General features: G+C 44.0%; 1 protein-coding gene across 4 annotated transcripts in view; it reads right to left on the reverse strand.

Moving 5' to 3' along the window:
- Nucleotides 1-18,960, reverse strand: part of nedd4a (NEDD4 E3 ubiquitin protein ligase a) — a 21,422-nt gene extending 2,462 nt beyond the window's left edge. The window contains exons 1-17 of one of the 4 annotated variants that reach the window (XM_080844043.1): nucleotides 18,921-18,960; nucleotides 18,773-18,811; nucleotides 15,298-15,351; nucleotides 8,093-8,143; nucleotides 7,652-7,713; nucleotides 7,351-7,453; nucleotides 6,486-6,649; nucleotides 5,681-5,987; nucleotides 4,733-4,804; nucleotides 4,086-4,205; nucleotides 3,308-3,790; nucleotides 2,612-2,689; nucleotides 2,355-2,409; nucleotides 2,185-2,243; nucleotides 1,491-1,556; nucleotides 663-892; nucleotides 44-165 (exon numbers count right to left, since the gene is read on the reverse strand). In XM_080844043.1, coding sequence (XP_080700169.1) covers nucleotides 44-165; nucleotides 663-892; nucleotides 1,491-1,556; nucleotides 2,185-2,243; nucleotides 2,355-2,409; nucleotides 2,612-2,689; nucleotides 3,308-3,790; nucleotides 4,086-4,205; nucleotides 4,733-4,804; nucleotides 5,681-5,987; nucleotides 6,486-6,649; nucleotides 7,351-7,416 — 1,822 coding nt within the window. In that variant the 5' untranslated portion in view covers nucleotides 7,417-7,453; nucleotides 7,652-7,713; nucleotides 8,093-8,143; ... (1 more) ...; nucleotides 18,773-18,811; nucleotides 18,921-18,960. Of the gene's footprint in view, nucleotides 1-43; nucleotides 166-662; nucleotides 893-1,490; nucleotides 1,557-2,184; nucleotides 2,244-2,354; nucleotides 2,410-2,611; nucleotides 2,690-3,271; nucleotides 3,791-4,085; nucleotides 4,206-4,732; nucleotides 4,805-5,680; nucleotides 5,988-6,485; nucleotides 6,650-7,350; nucleotides 7,454-7,651; nucleotides 7,714-8,092; nucleotides 8,144-11,725; nucleotides 14,272-15,297; nucleotides 15,352-18,772; nucleotides 18,812-18,920 lie in introns of those variants that run through there. The other 3 variants (XM_080844042.1, XM_080844041.1, XM_080844044.1) reach the window with 3 other exon arrangements.
- Nucleotides 18,961-19,429: the final 469 nt, after the last annotated feature.

Consider the following 19,429-nt stretch of genomic DNA (forward strand, 5'->3'; position numbering starts at 1 on the left):
ACACAACAGCACTACTCTTCACAGAGAGACAAAACAGACTCACCATCTAGCAGTTTGCCATGGTAGACAGCCATGCCAGCCACACGGCCTATGAACTTGAAGTAGGACAAGTGGTCCTCATTACACAGGCCTGAGTTGGGGTTGATCTGCAGTGTGTAGTTATCCCTGAACAAGAACACAGAACAACATTGATCAATCACACGCACATATTTTAGTGCATATGGAAACATTCTCAATTTTGTTCACTCATTGGGCATTCATCCACATTTTCAATGTAATTATTTACATTGTCTTGTGGAATAGATTTACATGCTTCAATGTTTTTTTTCATACAAATCTTCACTTTGAACATGTGGCTCTTTCTGAAGACAGCCTCTTTTCATGGTATTTCTCTGGTCTTAATTCCAAGTACATGTGTATTCCAAGTGCATTATGTAAGACTACAAACAAGCACATGGATGAATGAGGCTCATTGTCCTCCCTTATAAGATGGAACCACATAAAGCTCTGCTGACAGATCCGCCTACTTGACCAGTCTTCTATCAACAACAAAGGGGTGGGGGCTGGGGGTGGGGTGGGGTGTGTGTGGTTACATACTGACGCAGAAATCAAAGAAGTACACTGTGTAGGTTTTATGAGGTCCCCACAGAAATCAGACTCACGTGGCAGAGTACTCAAACAGCCCATAATAGGGGTTGAACATCTCCTTGGAGATCAGGAAGAACCACTCCCTGGCCACGCCTCCATAGTCCAGGCCTTTCTCTCCCTCAAACTCTACCCAGAGGCGGGCCTTGAGCACATCAGACCGCTTGACGGACAGGATGCGCCTGTAGGAGTCCTCAAGTACCGCATTCCTGCGCAGTTTCATCTCAAAGCGGTTTGGGATGTCCGCCTAGGGGGAGGAGTGGAGAGGAAGGAGGGAGCAGGCAGGATAAAGACATAGAGGAGGGAGAGGGAGACAGAAAGGGGATGGGAGAGTGAGTCACAAAGTGTGTTCAGGGCAATTAGTGGACTTGTATTGTCACTCTAGCCACTTCACACCATACATAAGGGTACTTCATCACCATTAGATTGCACCTGATGTAAACTCATCCAGGATGCACCATGATACCATCACTGGATTCTGATGCTATTCAACACAAGTGGACCTGTATGTTTTGTATCTTTGACTATGTAAGCACCTGACAGTGCACCTGGCATAATGATAAGATACTATTCATAGGAGAATACAGACACAATTCTCTCTCCCTGTCTCTTTTGTACCTCAATAGAGTGGCCTGTCTGTCCCGAACAACTTCTTTATCTAATAGTACTGTATGTACTAGGGAGTCAGACTCAACATACATGTCAAAACAATGTATGGATGGAAAAGTGCCATCAAATGTATATGATAGCAGGTGTCCATGAGCCTCTTCAGCTCTTCTGGCTGAACTGAGGAACAGAAAAAAACAGGGTGAAATTAACTGTGTATGCTTGCATATGTTGCTTACCGGTTTCTTCAACTTTTTCCGGAAATAATCATACTTCTGCTTGTAATCTCTGGAGTAAGGCACTGCCTGTAAATGACAAATAGAGTCAAATGGGATTCATTATTTAAACACTCACTTAGGGTTATTAGTTCTTTTCAGAGCATCAAAGAATTATCTTAAAACACCTCTAATCTTAGCAAAAAAGTCACAAACCTAAACTGGCTGCCCCAGACTCAGCCTTGGGATGGTTGCAGCCTTATTACAAAATGAGCACCAAGGTCATAGGGCTTGATTGTTTGTTTGGCATCTTTATTATGCAACACACCAGTCACAAAAATGGCACAATAAACATGCCAAACTATTTTCTACACACAGATCATTAGTACTGAAAAGGTAGAGCACATCTCAATGCATACTGCTCAGATACGGCTACACAGGTTCTTACGGAGTTAGTGATTTGGTAAGGAAAGACTCAAAAGGATTGTAATATTTGTCAAATGTAGAATTTAGCCAGTTAACGTCTGCAGAATTGAGAACATATGTGTATGTCTCCTATAACTTCACAGTTTTCGAAGAATACCAAAATGTACTGTGTGTTTCATGTAAAGCTTGTGTTTGAGTGAGAGTATGGCCTACTGCAATGAGATCATGCTTGAGTCTTTGCCAGGGAAACCCCCGGAATGAGCAAACAACGCAAACACATCATTTGACTTACTGGTCCTGTAATGGCCGAGTTCTGTAATCTGGGATCGTCCCATTGGGTGATCTTGGTGTCTGTGGAAGCAAAAGAGCCAAGTGTTAATGGTCCAGGCGCTGGTTCCAGAGACATGCTCAAACCTCAGGGAAAATAATATGTTGTGCATTTTGGAGTGCAGTATTGCTTACTGTGATCTATGTAGAATATCCGCCCGTCGCTGTGGACTCGCTCCTCCCAGCCAGGCTGTGAAAGGCACAACATCAAAAGATGTTCCATAGAGACTGCAACACCTCACTACCTCTGTCTATGCCACCTCCATATTCCTGGAGTTCGTCTATTAGCAATAGGGCTTTTACACTGTTCTTTTGGTGAAGAACTAATGCCATTTCTGTTGTGTGGTATAGGCTCATACTGACAGTAAGTGACTACTGGAGGGGTGACTTACTGGTAGTGGTCCCAGGTCACCAGGATCAATTGAGGACTGTTTCCTTATGTGCACAGGGATTTTCAGCCGAGGGTCTTCCTGCATGAAGTCACATAAACAGGAAGTGGGTGAGACAAACAGGAAGCCAGAGTCAATGCCATGGAAATGGTAGAGCAGAGAGGTATGACAATAACGCTGTGTGACTCACATGTACACACACAGAACTCACACCCATATGCTGGGGCACACTTAGGCAGCAGGGCCTCAGCTCAGAACAAAAGACATTCCAGGAATCTTGGCTGGTGCCAAACAACACATTCAAAAATCCAGGAAAAAACCTACAATGAACTAGACTTGACTCACTTTAGGAGAATAGTGCCGACTGCCAGCCTCAGCCTTGTTGTTGACAAAATATATTCAGAATCTCAGTGACTGGTGCATGCATCAGAAGTCAGAATACATGTGCTTGATATGCTTTTAAAAATTCGGATCATTTCTGACCTGTCTGAAAGGTTAGATGCATACCATATCAAGGTTTATAATAACTCAGTCATGCAGAGCAAAATGTCATCAGACAATTCTCTAGACTCTCTGATTCTGCAGAAGTTGAAACCTGGATTAAACCGGCACAATCATTTTTCGACTGGTGTATAATTTCATTCTAACTGTCAATTTACTGACCACATTGCTCTTCAGGTAACCATCTGGAGGCCTCACCCATGTGGTGGTCTTTGTGACGTGGTCGATGAAGAAGGGCCTTCCGTTGGGCGCACTGCGCACCTCCCAGCCGGCGGGCAGGAAACCGGTCTCATAGGTGCGCTGTGAGCCAGGGGAGTGCTGGGGAGACGCCTGAGGAGACGCCTCGGGAGACAGCATGGACGGTTGGAACACAGACCCCTGGGACATTGCAGGCGGGGACAAAGGAGACTGGGACTGGCCAGCTTGGGGTATACTGGCCTGAGACAAAGCCGCCTGGGACAGACCAGCTTGAGACAAAGCAGCCTGGGACAGACCAGCTTGAGACAAAGCAGTCTGGGACAGACCAGCTTGGGACAAAGCAGCCTGGGACAGACCGGCTTGGGACAAAGCAGTCTGGGACAGACCACCTTGAGACAAAGACCGGGACAGCCCGGCTTGAGACAAGGCTGCCTGGGACAGACCTGCTTGAGACAAAGCAGCCTGGGCCGCCTCCGAAGTCGTCTGCTGAGAGACAGAGATGAAGAGACAGAGCTTTGGGTTAGGAGGAATGATCAAGACCATTTACAAGACTGTATTGCTCATACATTATTCAAAAATGTTGCAAAACAATACAGTAAGGCACCAGAGGATGCGCCACAACAACAACACTTCCTACACTGAACCAATAAGCCATATCTAACACAGCATTGCACTGACGTCATGATGACCAATTATAGGCTCTCGTAAGAGGACGCCATCTGTTGTTGTGTGGCTCAGCACTGGCGTGAGAGTCAGTGTGAGTGCGAGAGCAGTCTACCTGAATGAGTGGCCGCGTCCATGTGGTGGTTCTGCTGTTGTGGTTGACGAAGTAAGCCCGACCCTTAGAGTCCTGTTTCTCCTCCCAGCCCGGGGGAAGGCCCAGAGATGTGGGCAGCAACTAACGTGTGTGTGTGTGTGTGTGTGTGAGAGAGCGAAAGAGATAAATAGACAGAGCGATAGAGAGAGAGAGAGAGAGAGACAGGAAGGAAGGAAGGCAGGGAAGAGAGAAGGAGAGTGAAATTAGAGAGGGGGAAAAAAAAGACAAGCGATGTAAGAATGCCTGCTGGGGTGGTCTTAAAATAGAGTAACAGCTTTAAGTGGACAATATCCTCCTAAATCACTGGCCAAATATCAGTTTCTCCTGGGAGCTGGCTTCCGCCTGATGTATGAGATGAAAAATGTCCCAGACACATTGCATATGGAGGCTGGGGGACTATATGGGGCAGCCACAGATGGCTTCAATCGTACCATGCAACTGAACACTCACCATTCACACACGCCAGAACACAAAGCCTACAGCCTGAACTCGTGCCACCACAGTGTCAATGTGACAAGCATGATGGACTTCAATCGAATGGAAACTGAAACTGGAAATGGAACCCAAATGAAGACACATTGTGTCTGAGCAGCTGAAGGGATACACACCACCGGGTGGACAGGATGCTCCTCTGACGTCAGAGTCTGGGCACTTCCTCTGCGGCTCGAATGGCCAGGTGCCTGGAACATACAGAGCAGAAATCAGGTTAGACTCATACTGGGTCCTATTCAAAAACAACAGGGTTAGACTCATTCTGGGTCCCATTCAAAAACAACAGGGTAAGATTCATACTAGGTCCTCTTGAAAAACAACAATGGACCATATGGCATTTATTGATGAAAGGGTAAACACAAAGTTTCAAAATTATATAATTGGGTTGTTGCTTCATCACTGGACTGTATTTCAGGGCAAATATAATGGTAATAACACTTCAATGCGACCCTAGTGTATACAAATATTCTGGAAATGTAATTTTGCGTTTTCAAAAGGTGTGCACCCATGTCCATGAACATGGCAGGCCAATCTGAGTACATAGGAGTGTGTTACCATGCCCAAAAACACATTCAGCTGTTCATCATCAAGTATTCACACTCACACCAACAAACACATTAATCTTCTCATCATCAAGTATACACACACACAAACAAACACATTGATCTTCTCATCATCAAGTATACACACTCACACCAACAAACACATTCATCTTCTCATCATCAAGTATACAAACTCACACAAACAAACACATTGATCTTCTCATCATCAAGTATACACACTCACACCAACAAACACATTCATCTTCTCATCATCAAGTATACACACTCACACAAACAAACACATTCATCTTCTCATCATCAAGTATACACACTCACACCAACAAACACATTCATCTTCTCATCATCAAGTATACACGCTCACACCAACAAACACATTCATCTTCTCATCATCAAGTATACACGCTCACACCAACAAACACATCCATCTCTTCATCATCAAGTATACACGCTCACACCAACTAACGGGTGTTTCATAGTTAGTGGGAGAGGTGGGGGACTCACAGTGAGCGAGGTGCGTCTGTCGCTGGATGTGACGGCGCTGCTGGTGCTCAGGCGCCTGAGCTGGTCGTAGACGGTGAGCTCCAGGGGGGAGTGTGGCGGCGGAGGGGAGCCCAGGCCTCCACCCGTGTCGGTGCTGGCGGTGAACACGGCGTTGTTGTCGTCCTCGGCGATGATCTCCCAGCTCTCGGGCGACTCGTGGCGCTCGCCCGACGTATCCTCGTGCTCCGAAATCTGCCGACGGGTGATGAAGGCCCGCTGAGCTTCCAGGTGACTGTGCTGACGCTGTTCTGCCTCCACCTGGCTATCCCTTGGGAAAAACAAACAAACAAACAAACAAACAAATAAATAAACAAACAAACAAACAAACGTCGAGAGCATTTCCCTCTCCATCCACTGTATGTGAGATCTACAGCGGTGTAAAGCATTTGGTCTGAAACTGAAAATGCCAGTGACAACTGTAAACTACTTTCCACGTTTGTCAAAGCGGTGAAAGCACAGCCACTGGAGGCTAATCATAACTAATATCTTTATGGTAGTCATCACATCAACAGTCATAGATTGAAACATTTGTGCCTTTTCAATGCTACAGAATCATCTGAGTATTAGGCTTCTGAACCATACAGCCATACTCTAGTGACATCACTGCACTACTAGAGACAAAAAAACATCTACAGTCTTTTCTCAGCGCAGGAACCTGTATAAAAACTACTGCTTTTTCAAAGAAAACATCGACTAATGGATAAATACCCAACCCTTATTCTGGCTTAATATATGAGAATGAGAAAGAGAATGGCGGTAGACATACTGTATGATGGGCCTCTGCCACTGTGTGGTCCTGCTCTCGTGGTTGACATAATAGGTCCTGCCCAGGTTGTCCTGCCGCTCCTCCCAGCCAGGGGGCAGTGCAGGAAGCTGGTGGTTTTGCCGAGGCCCGCAGATGTCCTGACTTTCCAGAAACTCCCAGCCTGGCTGCAGGAGGGAAACCGACGCTTGATTAGTCCCAGTCTTGCATGGCATTTAACAGCTGCTCAAGGGTCAAACACCCTGATCCCAACCATTAGCAGTAAGCACCAAACACTGAACCCAGGCCAGCGCCTTTGTGGGTAGGCGGTGTTCACACCCGACCTGACGCAGCTCAGGAAGAAACACGCACTAGGCTCGGTCAGGTATCATTACAGCCACATGTGTGCGCTCAGCTAAAGGAACACAATGACTAAGCAGTTTCTGAGGACGTAGAATGTAACTGATGTTTAATCAGGGGGAAACCGATATTGCCACCACAGCTCTTGCTAAGGAGGTCTCTGAAGGGTGTGGGGGGTGTTGAAGGGATAAATATAGTTTGGTCTGCTGGGACACAATGTTCCTGGGCAGTAATTACATTAAACCTGCTGAAGAATGATGACTGGCTGGTTTCATCAATAAGCACCTCCCAACCATAGCAGCCATTCGCAGAGACCTGTTGCTTTCGTGTAAATTCTGGTTGGACAGGTCTGGCATCTCTTCCTGGTAGTGAGGAACCTACATGTCAAATATGTCTCACCGCTAAATAGCTGAGCAGCAGCCAACACACACACACGTAACATGTCCCGGGGTCCCTTCATGAGGACTGGTTATGTGTGTGTGTGTGTGTGTGTGTGTGTGTGGGGACAGGTCAGAGGATGGGTACTCACATCCGGGTCTTCATTCTGTTCAGCGGTGTCCTCCTCTGAGCCGCTGTCCTTGGGCAGGTACGTCATCTTGAGACGAAGATGGCCCTTGACTCTGGATTTGTGGCTGCTCCCGAAGATACAAAAGCACAAATTATGGTCATGACAGACTAAAGACAGATGGCAGGTCATTTATTACTCCACTGAAGAATACACAGTTTTTCATGACAGCACTTTGTTTTCATTGGCTTCTTTCAGTACATAAATACACATGTATACATATACAAACACACACAAAGATATAACGTTATCATGAAACACAAACCTTCTTGGATGAAGAAGAAAATCCTTAAATGTGTATGGTCTTTCAGTGTTAGGATTTTCTGTCTGAAATAAGAGAAATACTCATTAAATATACTGCCATTATTGGCACTAAACCTCCATCAGGTCAGAGCATGCATGGTTAAGACAGATTGACCAACAGTCCTGTGGGTTGAGTGTTTATTATGACACCAAACACTATTAAAATGCTGGACTATTTTTCCACAACCAGATAAAATGAGGTGGAATCAACCGCTTCAGAAAACAACAAGACAAACACACACACCACACACACACACACACACACACACACACAGTTCAAATGCAGAGGAAAAAGAACATGGATTGAGAAGCTATGCAGAAATGACATATCAACATCCAAAACAAAAGCAATGAAACTCAAACCACAGAGACTAGAGAGACAAAAAGATGCGGAGGGACTCACTGGTATTTGGTGCAAAGGCACATCCACCTGACCCAGAAAGTCATCTCGTGTCTGAAAGAGAAAGCACACACACAAGGTCCATGATGACACACTTATTGTGGCATTAGAGAGGTTATACACAAGTTGTTTGATTGCATTTATATGTCAGAGAATGACTGTGTGCATGTGTGAGCTAAGTTCAGTGAGTGTAAGAGAGAGAGAGAGAGAGAGGGATAGAGAAAGCTGGAGTGAGAGTCTAGAGTCAAATAAACATATTGTTTGATTCTGTACAAACTTCACACATATGGTATTTGACCAGTTTTAAATCAATGAGATTTGGTGAAAGACTACAATCAGTGGTGACCACAAAAATAGAAAACGACGGTGATGAAAGTTGAAATCAATCCACCATTGTGCTTAACTATGGACAGGGGAGAGATGGGACATGTCCTGCTTCAACAAGCGCAGTGAGAGATGGATCTCTACTGCCACAAACACCATAATCAACAACACTAAGAAGCAGGCCAACTCAGTAGTCATGCATAAACCACTGCACACAGATGAGTCCACTAAGTAACATCCCGCCTCATCTTCGTCACAATAATCAACAATGCTAACAATCTGGCGAAAGCTCTCAATATCAAATGGCTTTATTAAGCCATCTCACTAGCGCACTTTTTACACTGTACTGTTTCATATGGCACAAGGTAAAATAATATTTTCTCTGTGACCACAGAAAGATTTAAGCAAATAGAGTAGAGTTGTCTTGGGATCTAAGTCCTAACACACTGAGGGTGAATTAAATTAACTCCATCCCATTTGTAACATGCAGAACCCCAACCTGTCCAACACTAAGCCCTGTTCACGTATAGTCCACACACAAACAGCTATTTACAGTACCAGCACTGTACCCCTATACAACCCCGTCCTAAACACAGGAGCTGCAGCGGGTGTGAGGACTGCTGGGAGACACAATCACATCTATTCAAGAGCTAAGCAATAAGCTCATTACAAATGGGACTATATTAAACTCAAAGTTACAAGAATTGTATACCCTTTAGATGATGATACAGTTCTCGGTAATGTAGCCAAATAACGACTAAACTCAAATTCCAAAACAAAATAATGTCTCGCACCATGAGTCATGAGCCAAGGCATGACAAGCAGATCAAAGAGAGAATTACATTAAAACCAGAAACTTTCAACAGAGAAATGACACATAGCTTTGCTAAGACTGGACTGGAGGGGAAAATAGGGCAAGTCAGAGGCTTTTTGGAGGAAAATAATTTTAAACGGTTTCCGGCTGGTGCCATTCATTTCAGTAGCTGCCTTTCGTGTTCCTCTCCAAAGCGCCTCACTGTCCGCACTTACTCAGCAAAGGGTTCCAATTAACGACCATTATTCCCCTATTTAGCAGAACCTTCATTCAGCAGGGAGAGCGCGCCCAAAATAAGCTCAGTCAGAGAATGGGCCCACTTCCCCTCCGCTCCCCTTCTTGTGCCAACCCAAACTGGGTTCTTCCCGTTGTCAATGTCTACACTGAAAGGAATTTCCACATGGACTTTTTTTTTTTCAACAAAAGTGCAATCAAGTTTTCTTATTCCTCTAGGACATCCAACTCATGTTGCAGTCATTCGCTTAAGAAATTCAGGTCAAACCACTTATAAAATACATGAACACAGACTGATGTTTTTGTCATGCTGAAAAAAGAAAAATGGAAAACACAACACCACTAGAAGACTGAATAGGAAAATTCATTAGCTGTATTATATGTATTTATGAGCATAAAAACATATTATTTGAATCTACTCTCCATAAAAATATATGATGATCTTTGCAAATAATCTAGAAGCTCTTGACCAGATGAAAAAGTTAAATGCTAGTTTCTGAAAAAGCAGATGTAACTGTAAAGTCCATGCACAGAATCCACTGGCAAAGTCATTGGAATGACAGACTGCCTTTCCATGGCATTTCCATAGTCCCTAATACTTGTCTATCAAACGGAATAGCAGAGGTTTAATCCAGCGCTTTACATTTTGATTGGAATGGGGTAATTCATACTTCAAGGCAATTTCATTCTGATTGGGCTTATATTGGGAATATAAACAGAATATTTAGCCGTATGTGAACGTTACTGCTAGACTATTTGCCCTAGTTAGAATCTTATTTACCATTTAATATTTGGCATCAGAATGGCCACAAACCAGAATGCTGAGCTCTTATGTAAGGAGGGTATTCTTAGTTGAGGTTTGTTCAATATATATGAAATACAATCTTCTACTGTACATTCAGGTGGCAGGAGCTGAGACCAAAAGGGCAAGAGCTCACTGGTAACGAAGGTAACAGCACGGACTAATTGCTGCCATAAGCCATTCTTGACAAGCTGTTAAATGAAAAGGGGGCGGTAGGTTAAAGGGAACGGCTTCTGACACCTGATGCTTTACAAACACGGCCAGGCAGGGGGACCCAACAGCAAGGGGAACACACCACCATTTTACTGCAAAAAGCTCCAAGGCTCCCAAACATCCCCCCTCATGCCTGGCCGGGCACGCAGATGACTGGCATGGCTGAGCGCTGCTCTTGTATCATGTTGTTGAACTTGAATCCACAGCTCTGAGCAGTGCTGCCACAAGCCAGACTATCTGGAGTCAGGGGGAATATTTTCGAGGTGCTTTATTTTTAGCCAGATGAGCCCTCCCCCCCCCACCCCACCCACTCCCTGCCAGCTCGAGCGATGGTTATTATTAGTAAATACTTAAAGCCATTACTAAAAAGTGTTAACAGAATAATAAAAAAAAGAATCCTAATGAGCTGAAAGAAGTAGATACATAATTTCTAAAATATGTAGCTTCATGCGGACAGTCAATCCACATTGCCTCCATTTGGCTTCTCTTTTGCTCCATCAGCCTGTAGCATCGACGCCAGCATTTTGAAACATTACTGTAACGCAACTGAATACCTCTGAATGTTTGTCCACATTGGGCTTGTTAATTACATGACTTGGCTGCTACACCCTTCTCAGTTACTGAATTTAGCTCTTGCTTACTTGCAGAGTTGATGGGCAGTCTTAGGGTAAACACAGCTACATGCGCAGAACACAGGTTGTGTTGGAGGGAACTGGCACTATTGTATTCAGTATATCATTCGCAGTGTTGCGCAAGCTAATGCCTTTCACTCGCCTTCACCTCTGAATGTTCTTAAAGCTGGCCTTTATTGACATTCCTTTTAGTTAGCAGGACTAAAACAAAAACAAGAAGAAAATGCTAATTTATCAAAACCGACCAAGCTAAATCAAGTTGCCAAATTTGGGGTATTTACCCATACACATCTTGTCTGAAAGCACACACATAACAAGCTATGGAAGCCCAACAGAACAAATACTTTTTTAGTTTGTTTCAGTTTCATTTTGGAGTTATAGTCAATGTTTCTGTGTCTGTAGGTCTGTACTATGGACAGGCCCAACACTGATCACTGCCAGCAGCTGCTTGCTTCTCTATTTTGAAATCTGATTCATCTGATCATCTTTCTTTGAAATGGATCCATAAAATTGATATTATCCACTGTTCCAGCAGTGACTATTTATAATATTTGTACAGTTTGCAGAGCAGTCACACTTTTAATTGAAAACATGCTGACAGATGTAAAAAGGCTTACTAAGGGGTTTCCTTCAGCTTTGATGTGTTGAAGGTGATCCCTTTTTTCATTGTTCGTATGCTTTGAGGATTCTAGCCCAGGTCCACGTGACACATATATGTGAACCTGGGGAGAGCCATTCTTAAGGCTGCTGTGCGCTGGTTTGGAAACATGGCAAGAAATCCCTGTGTTTGCCAAGGGTACTTCCAGAGAGAAGCTCCGCTGAAAAGCATGATGCCATCCCTTCTCTTCAGCTGTATCTCCTGTATTTACACACGTATGATTGTTCTTCTCTGATAGTTTAGATGTGGGTAGCAAGCAAGCAGACGTACTGCGGAAAAGTTTTATGGTACCCTGTGCAGGCTTGTCAACCGACTCCGGTGCCTCATCATGGATGTTGCTGAAGTCGAGATTGACCATTGCCTTGCCTGGATTCTCCTTTGTCAAAAGTGCTGGCCACTGGTTGGCAAAGTGCAGAAGTACACTGGAGTGGCGCTCTGTTCGCTCCATGTGTCTGAATTTGTCCTGCGTCTTGCTGTCGCAGCTTGTTTTTTCAGGCCCCTCCGGCTGAGGGATGTTGAAATGCACAATGGGCCTAGCGTCTCGGACCTCGGCTGACGCACAGCTGCTCTTGGACAGCCGCAGGCCGCTGAGTGCCGTGGCGACAGATCCTTTGGAGGTCGCTTGCAGGTCATCCTGTGTTATATCGCCGGCGGACAGCTGGAGCTGGTGAGAGGTCTGGTAGGAGCCGCGTGGCAGGGGTCCCACGGGCAGGGCTAAGGGGCTGACGGGAGAGGCTGGCGGCGTGTTACAGGGGCTCCGTGGGAAGACGACAAGCGAGGAGCAACGCCTCAGTGGCACCCGGGATCTCCGCCGGAGAACACTCCGCTCGCTGGCTAGTGCCCCGGCAGCCGTCGCAGCCTTCCGCTCAGGCAGATCAGGTTCGAATATGCTGCTGCTGCTGCAGTAACCAGCGTCGCTGGCCGTGCTACTGCCGCACGACCCCCCGTCTGAGCTACTCCCCACAGCGCCCTCACAGTCAGCCTTCTCTCCATCCTCCCCAGCGCTCCCCTCCGCCTCACCACCCAACCGACGGGGCTGCAGGGCGATCTGCAGAATGCTTTTCTTGTTCGCCGGGCCGTTAACCTTGGGTATATATACGGACGAGTAGCGCTGTAAATTACCGTACTCCGGTGACAGTGGAGGCAAAGCCAGGGCCAGCTGCCCCGGAGTCACCTTCATGTGGACGGAGCTGTGTGCCAGACTCTCGGCGGGGGAGCGGGGAGACGCTCCCAGCCCGCTCTCCTCGCCATGGCCACTGCAGCTCTCCGACAAAGGGTCAGTGTTGCTCCTCCTCGTCGCAAAATGCAAGCGGAGGCGGCGTGCCATGCGTCTGACTCCCTAATCCCGGAGATTGAGTAGAAAGGAAGACATTGCAAAACCCGCTTGGGTGAAGAAGAAAAAGAAAAAAAACAGCAGCAGAAGCAAAGCAACTGCGACGGGTCCTGCTCGGTGATTAGAATCATTAGCGGTACCACATAGTCAAAATAGCTCCGGTGACAACCTACATTCCTGTCGTGGCTGTTGGGTGGCTAATGGCCAGGGGAGGTCAGATGTACTCTGAAGGAAAAGCACCGACTCCTCAGAAGTGCTCAGCCCCCTGTGGTCTGCCTCTTTAAGGAGCAGGAGGTATATTCAGTCACGGAGGAGCATGGCAGCTACTGAAGACAGAGTAAACACCGACTCACTCTTCTACTCCGCCGCAAAATCTGCTCCAACACCGAAACCACTGGCCCCGTGGTGATTCTACTTTCGACAATTTCACAAGAACAGATCAAGCAAGCCCGTTCCAACACCTGTCTGAAAACTCTCCAGAAAAAAACTACGATTTTCTTGCCTGTCGGTCGAGAGCCTGCTGTGGATTCACTCACTTGAAGACTCCAGTGTTGCTTCTAGCAGCGACTGAGCTTCTACTGTTTCTCCTGTGCAGCCCTGCTAATATTTTTACCCACTGGGATAGAATTACAGGAAATCAAACAGATAGAGTTTCACCATAATTCTACATCAAATGGGCTGATGTTCCAAATCACATGTACACTTTAAAACCAGCTGGATTTTGGCAGAACGTATGAAGCTACCAGTAGTTGCTTACGGCAAAAATATATCTTTGCCCACTTTTTGATGAACAGATTAAGCTGAAAAAGTTTGGGATAGACGGAGTCGGTGAGAAGTCACACAGAATAATGCAGTCTTAATTCATAAATACGGTAGCAGAAAGATTTTATTTCTAATCAGTAAGTGATTTCCCAGCTTTCAGGTATGCCATGCTAACAGGGATCGTGCCACATAACGTGCCATTTGACACCTCATGTTGCAACAAGTGATGGTTATGATGCCAGCTTCTCTGTCATTGACATTCCATGCCATCAATCAAAAACAATTGCATTCAGCCAGAATATTCTGGGGCACCAAGGTGGAAAGAAAGATAGACTTAATTGTTGAAAATGTCCCATTAAGAAATGAATAAATGGTAAGAGCGGGCAAAGTTGTTATTTTTTTTTACTTTGGGGCAGATATTTACAAATATCTTTAGGTGGGAAGTCATATTTTCTCTGTAAAAAATAAACTGCAAGAGTCACTTTTCAGTCAATATAGGTTTTCTTTATAAAGGCATGAGTGTTAGCAGCCCCCTTTCTGAGGTAGTTCAAATAATTCAAATGGCTTATCAAGACACCCAAGCATGCCTTATGATCAAGTACAGATCACAACAATACATCTCATTGCCTAAATGGAAGAGTGTGTGCACAATGTCCATCAAAACCCATTTCTGTATTTTAAAAATGAAAAAAAAAAGCAACCGATTCTGTCCAACCCCATGTACATCTGATTCCTGTGCTACGGAGTTGAGGCCAGCAGCCCTGAAAGCTTTGCAGTGTTGTGGAACACAGAGAGCCTATTGTAAGTGGCACTTAACGGAAAGAGTTAGAAACTTGAGAAAAACTGAAGGCCAGTGCATTATGTGGTCATAGACAAGAATGTTTCATTCTTAGGCCAAAGACAACAAACATGTTTGTTGATGTCTATCAAATTAAGTCATGTCCTTGATTCTCATCATATGGCATCAAATCAAATATCAAGTCTAAAGAGCAGTCCAAAAAATGCTCAACGGGACACTCCATCGGAGTTTAAAAATCACAAAACAGATACAAAAAATAAGGTTGCTCTATGTTACACAGTACACAAAGTTGAAGGATTAATTTTATTCAGGGAGTGATGACAAAATAAATAATTTAAGAATTTATTATAGAAGATTAAGATTTATAGAATCAGTGTGAAGGCCTTCAAAAACCTTTCTTCAAATGTTTTGATGAAAAAACTAAATTATATATATGTATGTACTATATACACACATACACATTTTTTTATGTATTTTATATATATATATAAATATGTAAATATATATATAAAATATGACAAGGAACTACTTCAGTTCAAATAAGCATTCACACTTGTAGTCAGTTTTGGTTATGTTAGGTGATGGTGAAGTGATGTATGATGGAGAGAAAGACTGCTTGTATCATAGAACCACTCACCAGGCGATTCTCATCAAACACCTCCAGCAGTAGCCGATGTTTTCTGGGATGAACCTAAAAAAAAAAAGCAACCTATATCAAACATCATTATGTATGACTGATTTAAAGCGGCAAGATATTATCCTGATTAATTCAGTACACATATGCAGCGTGTGATATTGTGATGGAACAGTGTGGTGAGGATTGATTACTATACAATTCCTACACAAAGTGCCAAACAAGGTGATCAGATGAAGGCCCAGTACGAATCAGACCAGACATAACTATACTGTGCCTTGCTATGAACAGCTGAAACACAAAGACAATATTAGCACTGGCCAAAGGTATCCCAAGCGCTCTGGCTAGTAAATAAGGTCAGAGTATGTGAGTTAAGTCATAATCAGGTTTTAGCAAGCGTGCTAACGCCACTGATTCAGAGCGTCTCTAAGACAAGAGAGCTGCCAGTCATGTATAGGCACAGGCTGGCGTCCAGCTTCTGACGTCACTCTGGAGGGGCTCTCATAACCCCCAAATGGCTGGTGACTCATGTCAGCGTGCAGATGAAATCAATGCATAGTCATGAACAAAGATAGACTTGCAGTACATGCTACTGGCACCTTATTCTAAGCTAGCACACTGATGGGCAGAGGCAATGCAGACCCAAAGTTAACACAAAGTCCTATCAAATATACATAAGGGATAATATATAGTCCAGTGGTCATTATCGGGAAAAAAAAAATCCCGACGGGACGAACAGGACCCTGACACGCATCGGAGTTCCAAAACTAGTATCAAATAGAACAATCAATAGATTATTAGGAGGAAGTGTCAGGAGAAAAAAAAGCCTTTCCTGTCATATAACCACAAACGTAAACATGACCAAAAACCGCCTGGAGATTCAAAATCTGGCTGCCTCTGCCAAGAAACTAAAACTGGGTGGCCATTGAGTCTTCAAGCAGGACAACTGATTCAAAACATATGACCAGAGCAACACAAAACTGGTTCACTGAACACAAAATGAAGTTTCAGTCGTGGCCATCTCAGTCCCCTGACCTCCAACCCATAGAAAACCTCAGGGGTGAGCTAAAGAGGAGAGTGCACATGACAGGACCTAGGACCATCTGGGGACATTCTATAAAGAGGAATGGTCTCAAATTCCCCACTCTGTATTCTCCAACCTTATAAGATGTTATAGGAGAAGGCTCAGTGCTGTTTGATTGGCAAAGGGAGGTTGGACAAAGTATTACAGGCAGGGGTTGACGTCACAATTGTGGAAATGTAGTTTTGTTAAAAATAATAAATGTACTTGATTTTGAAGGTTGGATTCTTTTCTCGTGAGGCTATTTCATAGTGCGACTAAGCTAATTCACCAAAAGATTCATTTTTATATCAAACTTTTCCCTCATGTTTCCCAGGGGTGCCAGTAATTGTGGAGGGGAATGTAGCAGTGAAACAGCCTGCCTGGATGGCTGCTCAAGCATGTGCGTCTGCCCTCTAGCGAGACATTCGTCTGACAAACACCCTTGAATGCTTCTACAGTATGTGGTGCAAATACAGAATGTCAATATTTAACTCTTCCACTCCCAAGGAGGCCTACACACTACATTATTCAGATGTACAGCAGCAACACCATTTATACCCCAGAGACTTCTGACAGGCTGGCAGGTGTCTATTAATCCTCTATAACTGGACACCTATGAAGTAATCTAGTTTCATCACTGTCCTATATCAATACTCTGGAAAATACCACCATAGTAAATAGCGGTTCATTGAAAAGCTGCCCATTAATAGAGGCTACGTCAGTGAGTGTGTAGTCAGGTTAGCTAAGGAACTAGCACAGTAAACGTTTTCTCTCATTTTACCAAGTGGAGTAAACTCGATAATTCCATGTTATGTGGAGAACTAGCAAGCTAGCAACCATAGAATAAGAAACAGCTAGCAAGCTAAAGTTTTCAGGCTTAGCAACAGTAGAATCAACTGTTCCCAAGCAAACTACCCAACATTATCCTTGTCTGCGACCAAAGACAGTAGTACTATGAAATAAACAGGTTGCCTCTTTTTTAAACAGAACCAAATGTTTCCTTTGTAGTCTACACATGCATGCCTAAATACATGGGTGGCAACCAGAGTATAAGGGGGGTTACGGCCTTTGAGGTGTCCCATTATACAAAATTCCCACCCCCATTAGTAACTATTGCTGACAGGACGAACAGGATCTTGTATTGTCCTGAAAGAATTAATTTTTCAAAAATGACACTACATTAACCCTTACTTAATGGATTTGCTAGAGGAAACTTCATAACAGCATACCTCGGTGGGCATTATCACTTACTTAGCTTATATGCCCTCCTAGTTCCCTCCATCAGGATACTGTAGTATCATGCAAAAGCTATTGGAGACTGGCAAAGCCTCGACCAGATGTAGCTGTGTGGAAGCTTTCTTTTGGCTGCTTTTAATTAAAAAACGAGCTGAGGCGGGGCAGCTCTACTAATGAGGCATCATACCGCTTTAGGTATATGTTTAAACTTAAATAAACATGGTAGTGAGCTGACGTGGAACCACATTGTGAATATTTGACGGAGCCTGTGACCGGTGAAGGTCAGAGAAAAGAAACCAAGTTAAGTTGTGTTCATAATAGAAATGTCACTGCTATGCCATGACAAACCACTAAGGCGCCAAACCAGATACCGCGGAAGCAGGTTCTACGTCTTGGTATGTGTGGCTTCCTGTGAGAAACTGGAAAGTTATATCTTGATGTTAAGTCAAAACATCACTCACACATGACCAAACATTCTATGACTATACTATAACAACATCAGAAAATGATGACTGTCATCCTGTTCAAAGGATTGTTTGTTTTAAATAAAATGTAAAAGTAACTTAAGTACCACCACGCAGGCAGCTGCACCTCTCCCACCTGCTCCTGGGGTCATCCACATATGAAAGAGCCATCGTTAGGCTAATGATCCCAACAGATTAACAGAGCGCTCTAACAGCATAATGTCCAAAGGCAGCCATGCACCACTGAGTCCTATGCTGCCCACAACTTCTCAAAGGTACATGATTTAACAATTAACCCGCCAGTATGTTTGCACAGCTAAATGCTCACAAGAGATAAGGATCCAAAGCCGAGAAAGCAGCAATAAACTCAACGCTGTTGAGAGGCATGACAGATGAGGGACATAAAGGCCTTTAGGTGTTGGCTTAAAGCACAACACTAGAAATATAGTGGACAAACAAAAAAAGATTTGACATTAAAGTATTGTCTAAGCTCTGATATGGGGATGTACAAAATACTGATGTAAACATGAAAACCATGATGAGCATTTCAGCTGAAGAATGTGGGGAAACGAGACTTTAGTGATTAGGGCTGTTAAGGGTTAAGAACAGATAGCATGCTGAGAGTAAGGAAAGGTAAATTGTTTCCATTCAGTGCCTTTTTTTCCATGACATCACAACGCAACAGACATCAGATCTAGGCGGATTGTTTACTTACTCTGAAAAAGAATTCGTCATTCCATTTTGGATCCAATGTCTAAAAGGTGAGAGACAGACATAAAGATAACAGCATTTTATTTTTTTGAAAATGATCAGCCATGTAAAGAGTTGTACAGAAAAGTTGTACAGTTAAGACAGACACTGACCTTTTTAATCGTCTTGGTCTGAACACTTGTCAGTTCACCGTTGACAGGATCATAGAGTGAGACCTTTGTATATGGATCACTGTGGGAAATACAATAGCAAAATGTGATTTACCGGCATTTAAATCTCAATTTGCAAGTCCTAAGACATCAGAGGATAATGAGTTTAGAAGGGATGAACAACCGGATTTCCCTTTAATTTTCCTCTTAGGCTGCACAACAGAGCTAACTGGGCCAAAACAGAATCCAGACTCTCACATTTGTTAGGACGATAACAGCACCATTTTCTGTGTGTTTCTGACTCAAACCCAGGATGTGAGGGTAGGCTATAGCATCAAAATAAAAACTGTGTAGCAACATCAGCAATAGTAATAGCATTCTTATATTGTAACCCTATTTATTTCATGAGAGTAGAAACAACTCTCCTAGTACATTGCACGTCACCAGAGATGTAAATGTTTTGTACACACACCTTGAAATTTACATTGACATTCTCTGCATTTGACCCACAA

The sequence above is a fragment of the Sprattus sprattus genome (assembly GCF_963457725.1).
Source record: "Sprattus sprattus genome assembly, chromosome: 8".
NCBI lineage: Eukaryota > Metazoa > Chordata > Actinopteri > Clupeiformes > Clupeidae > Sprattus > Sprattus sprattus.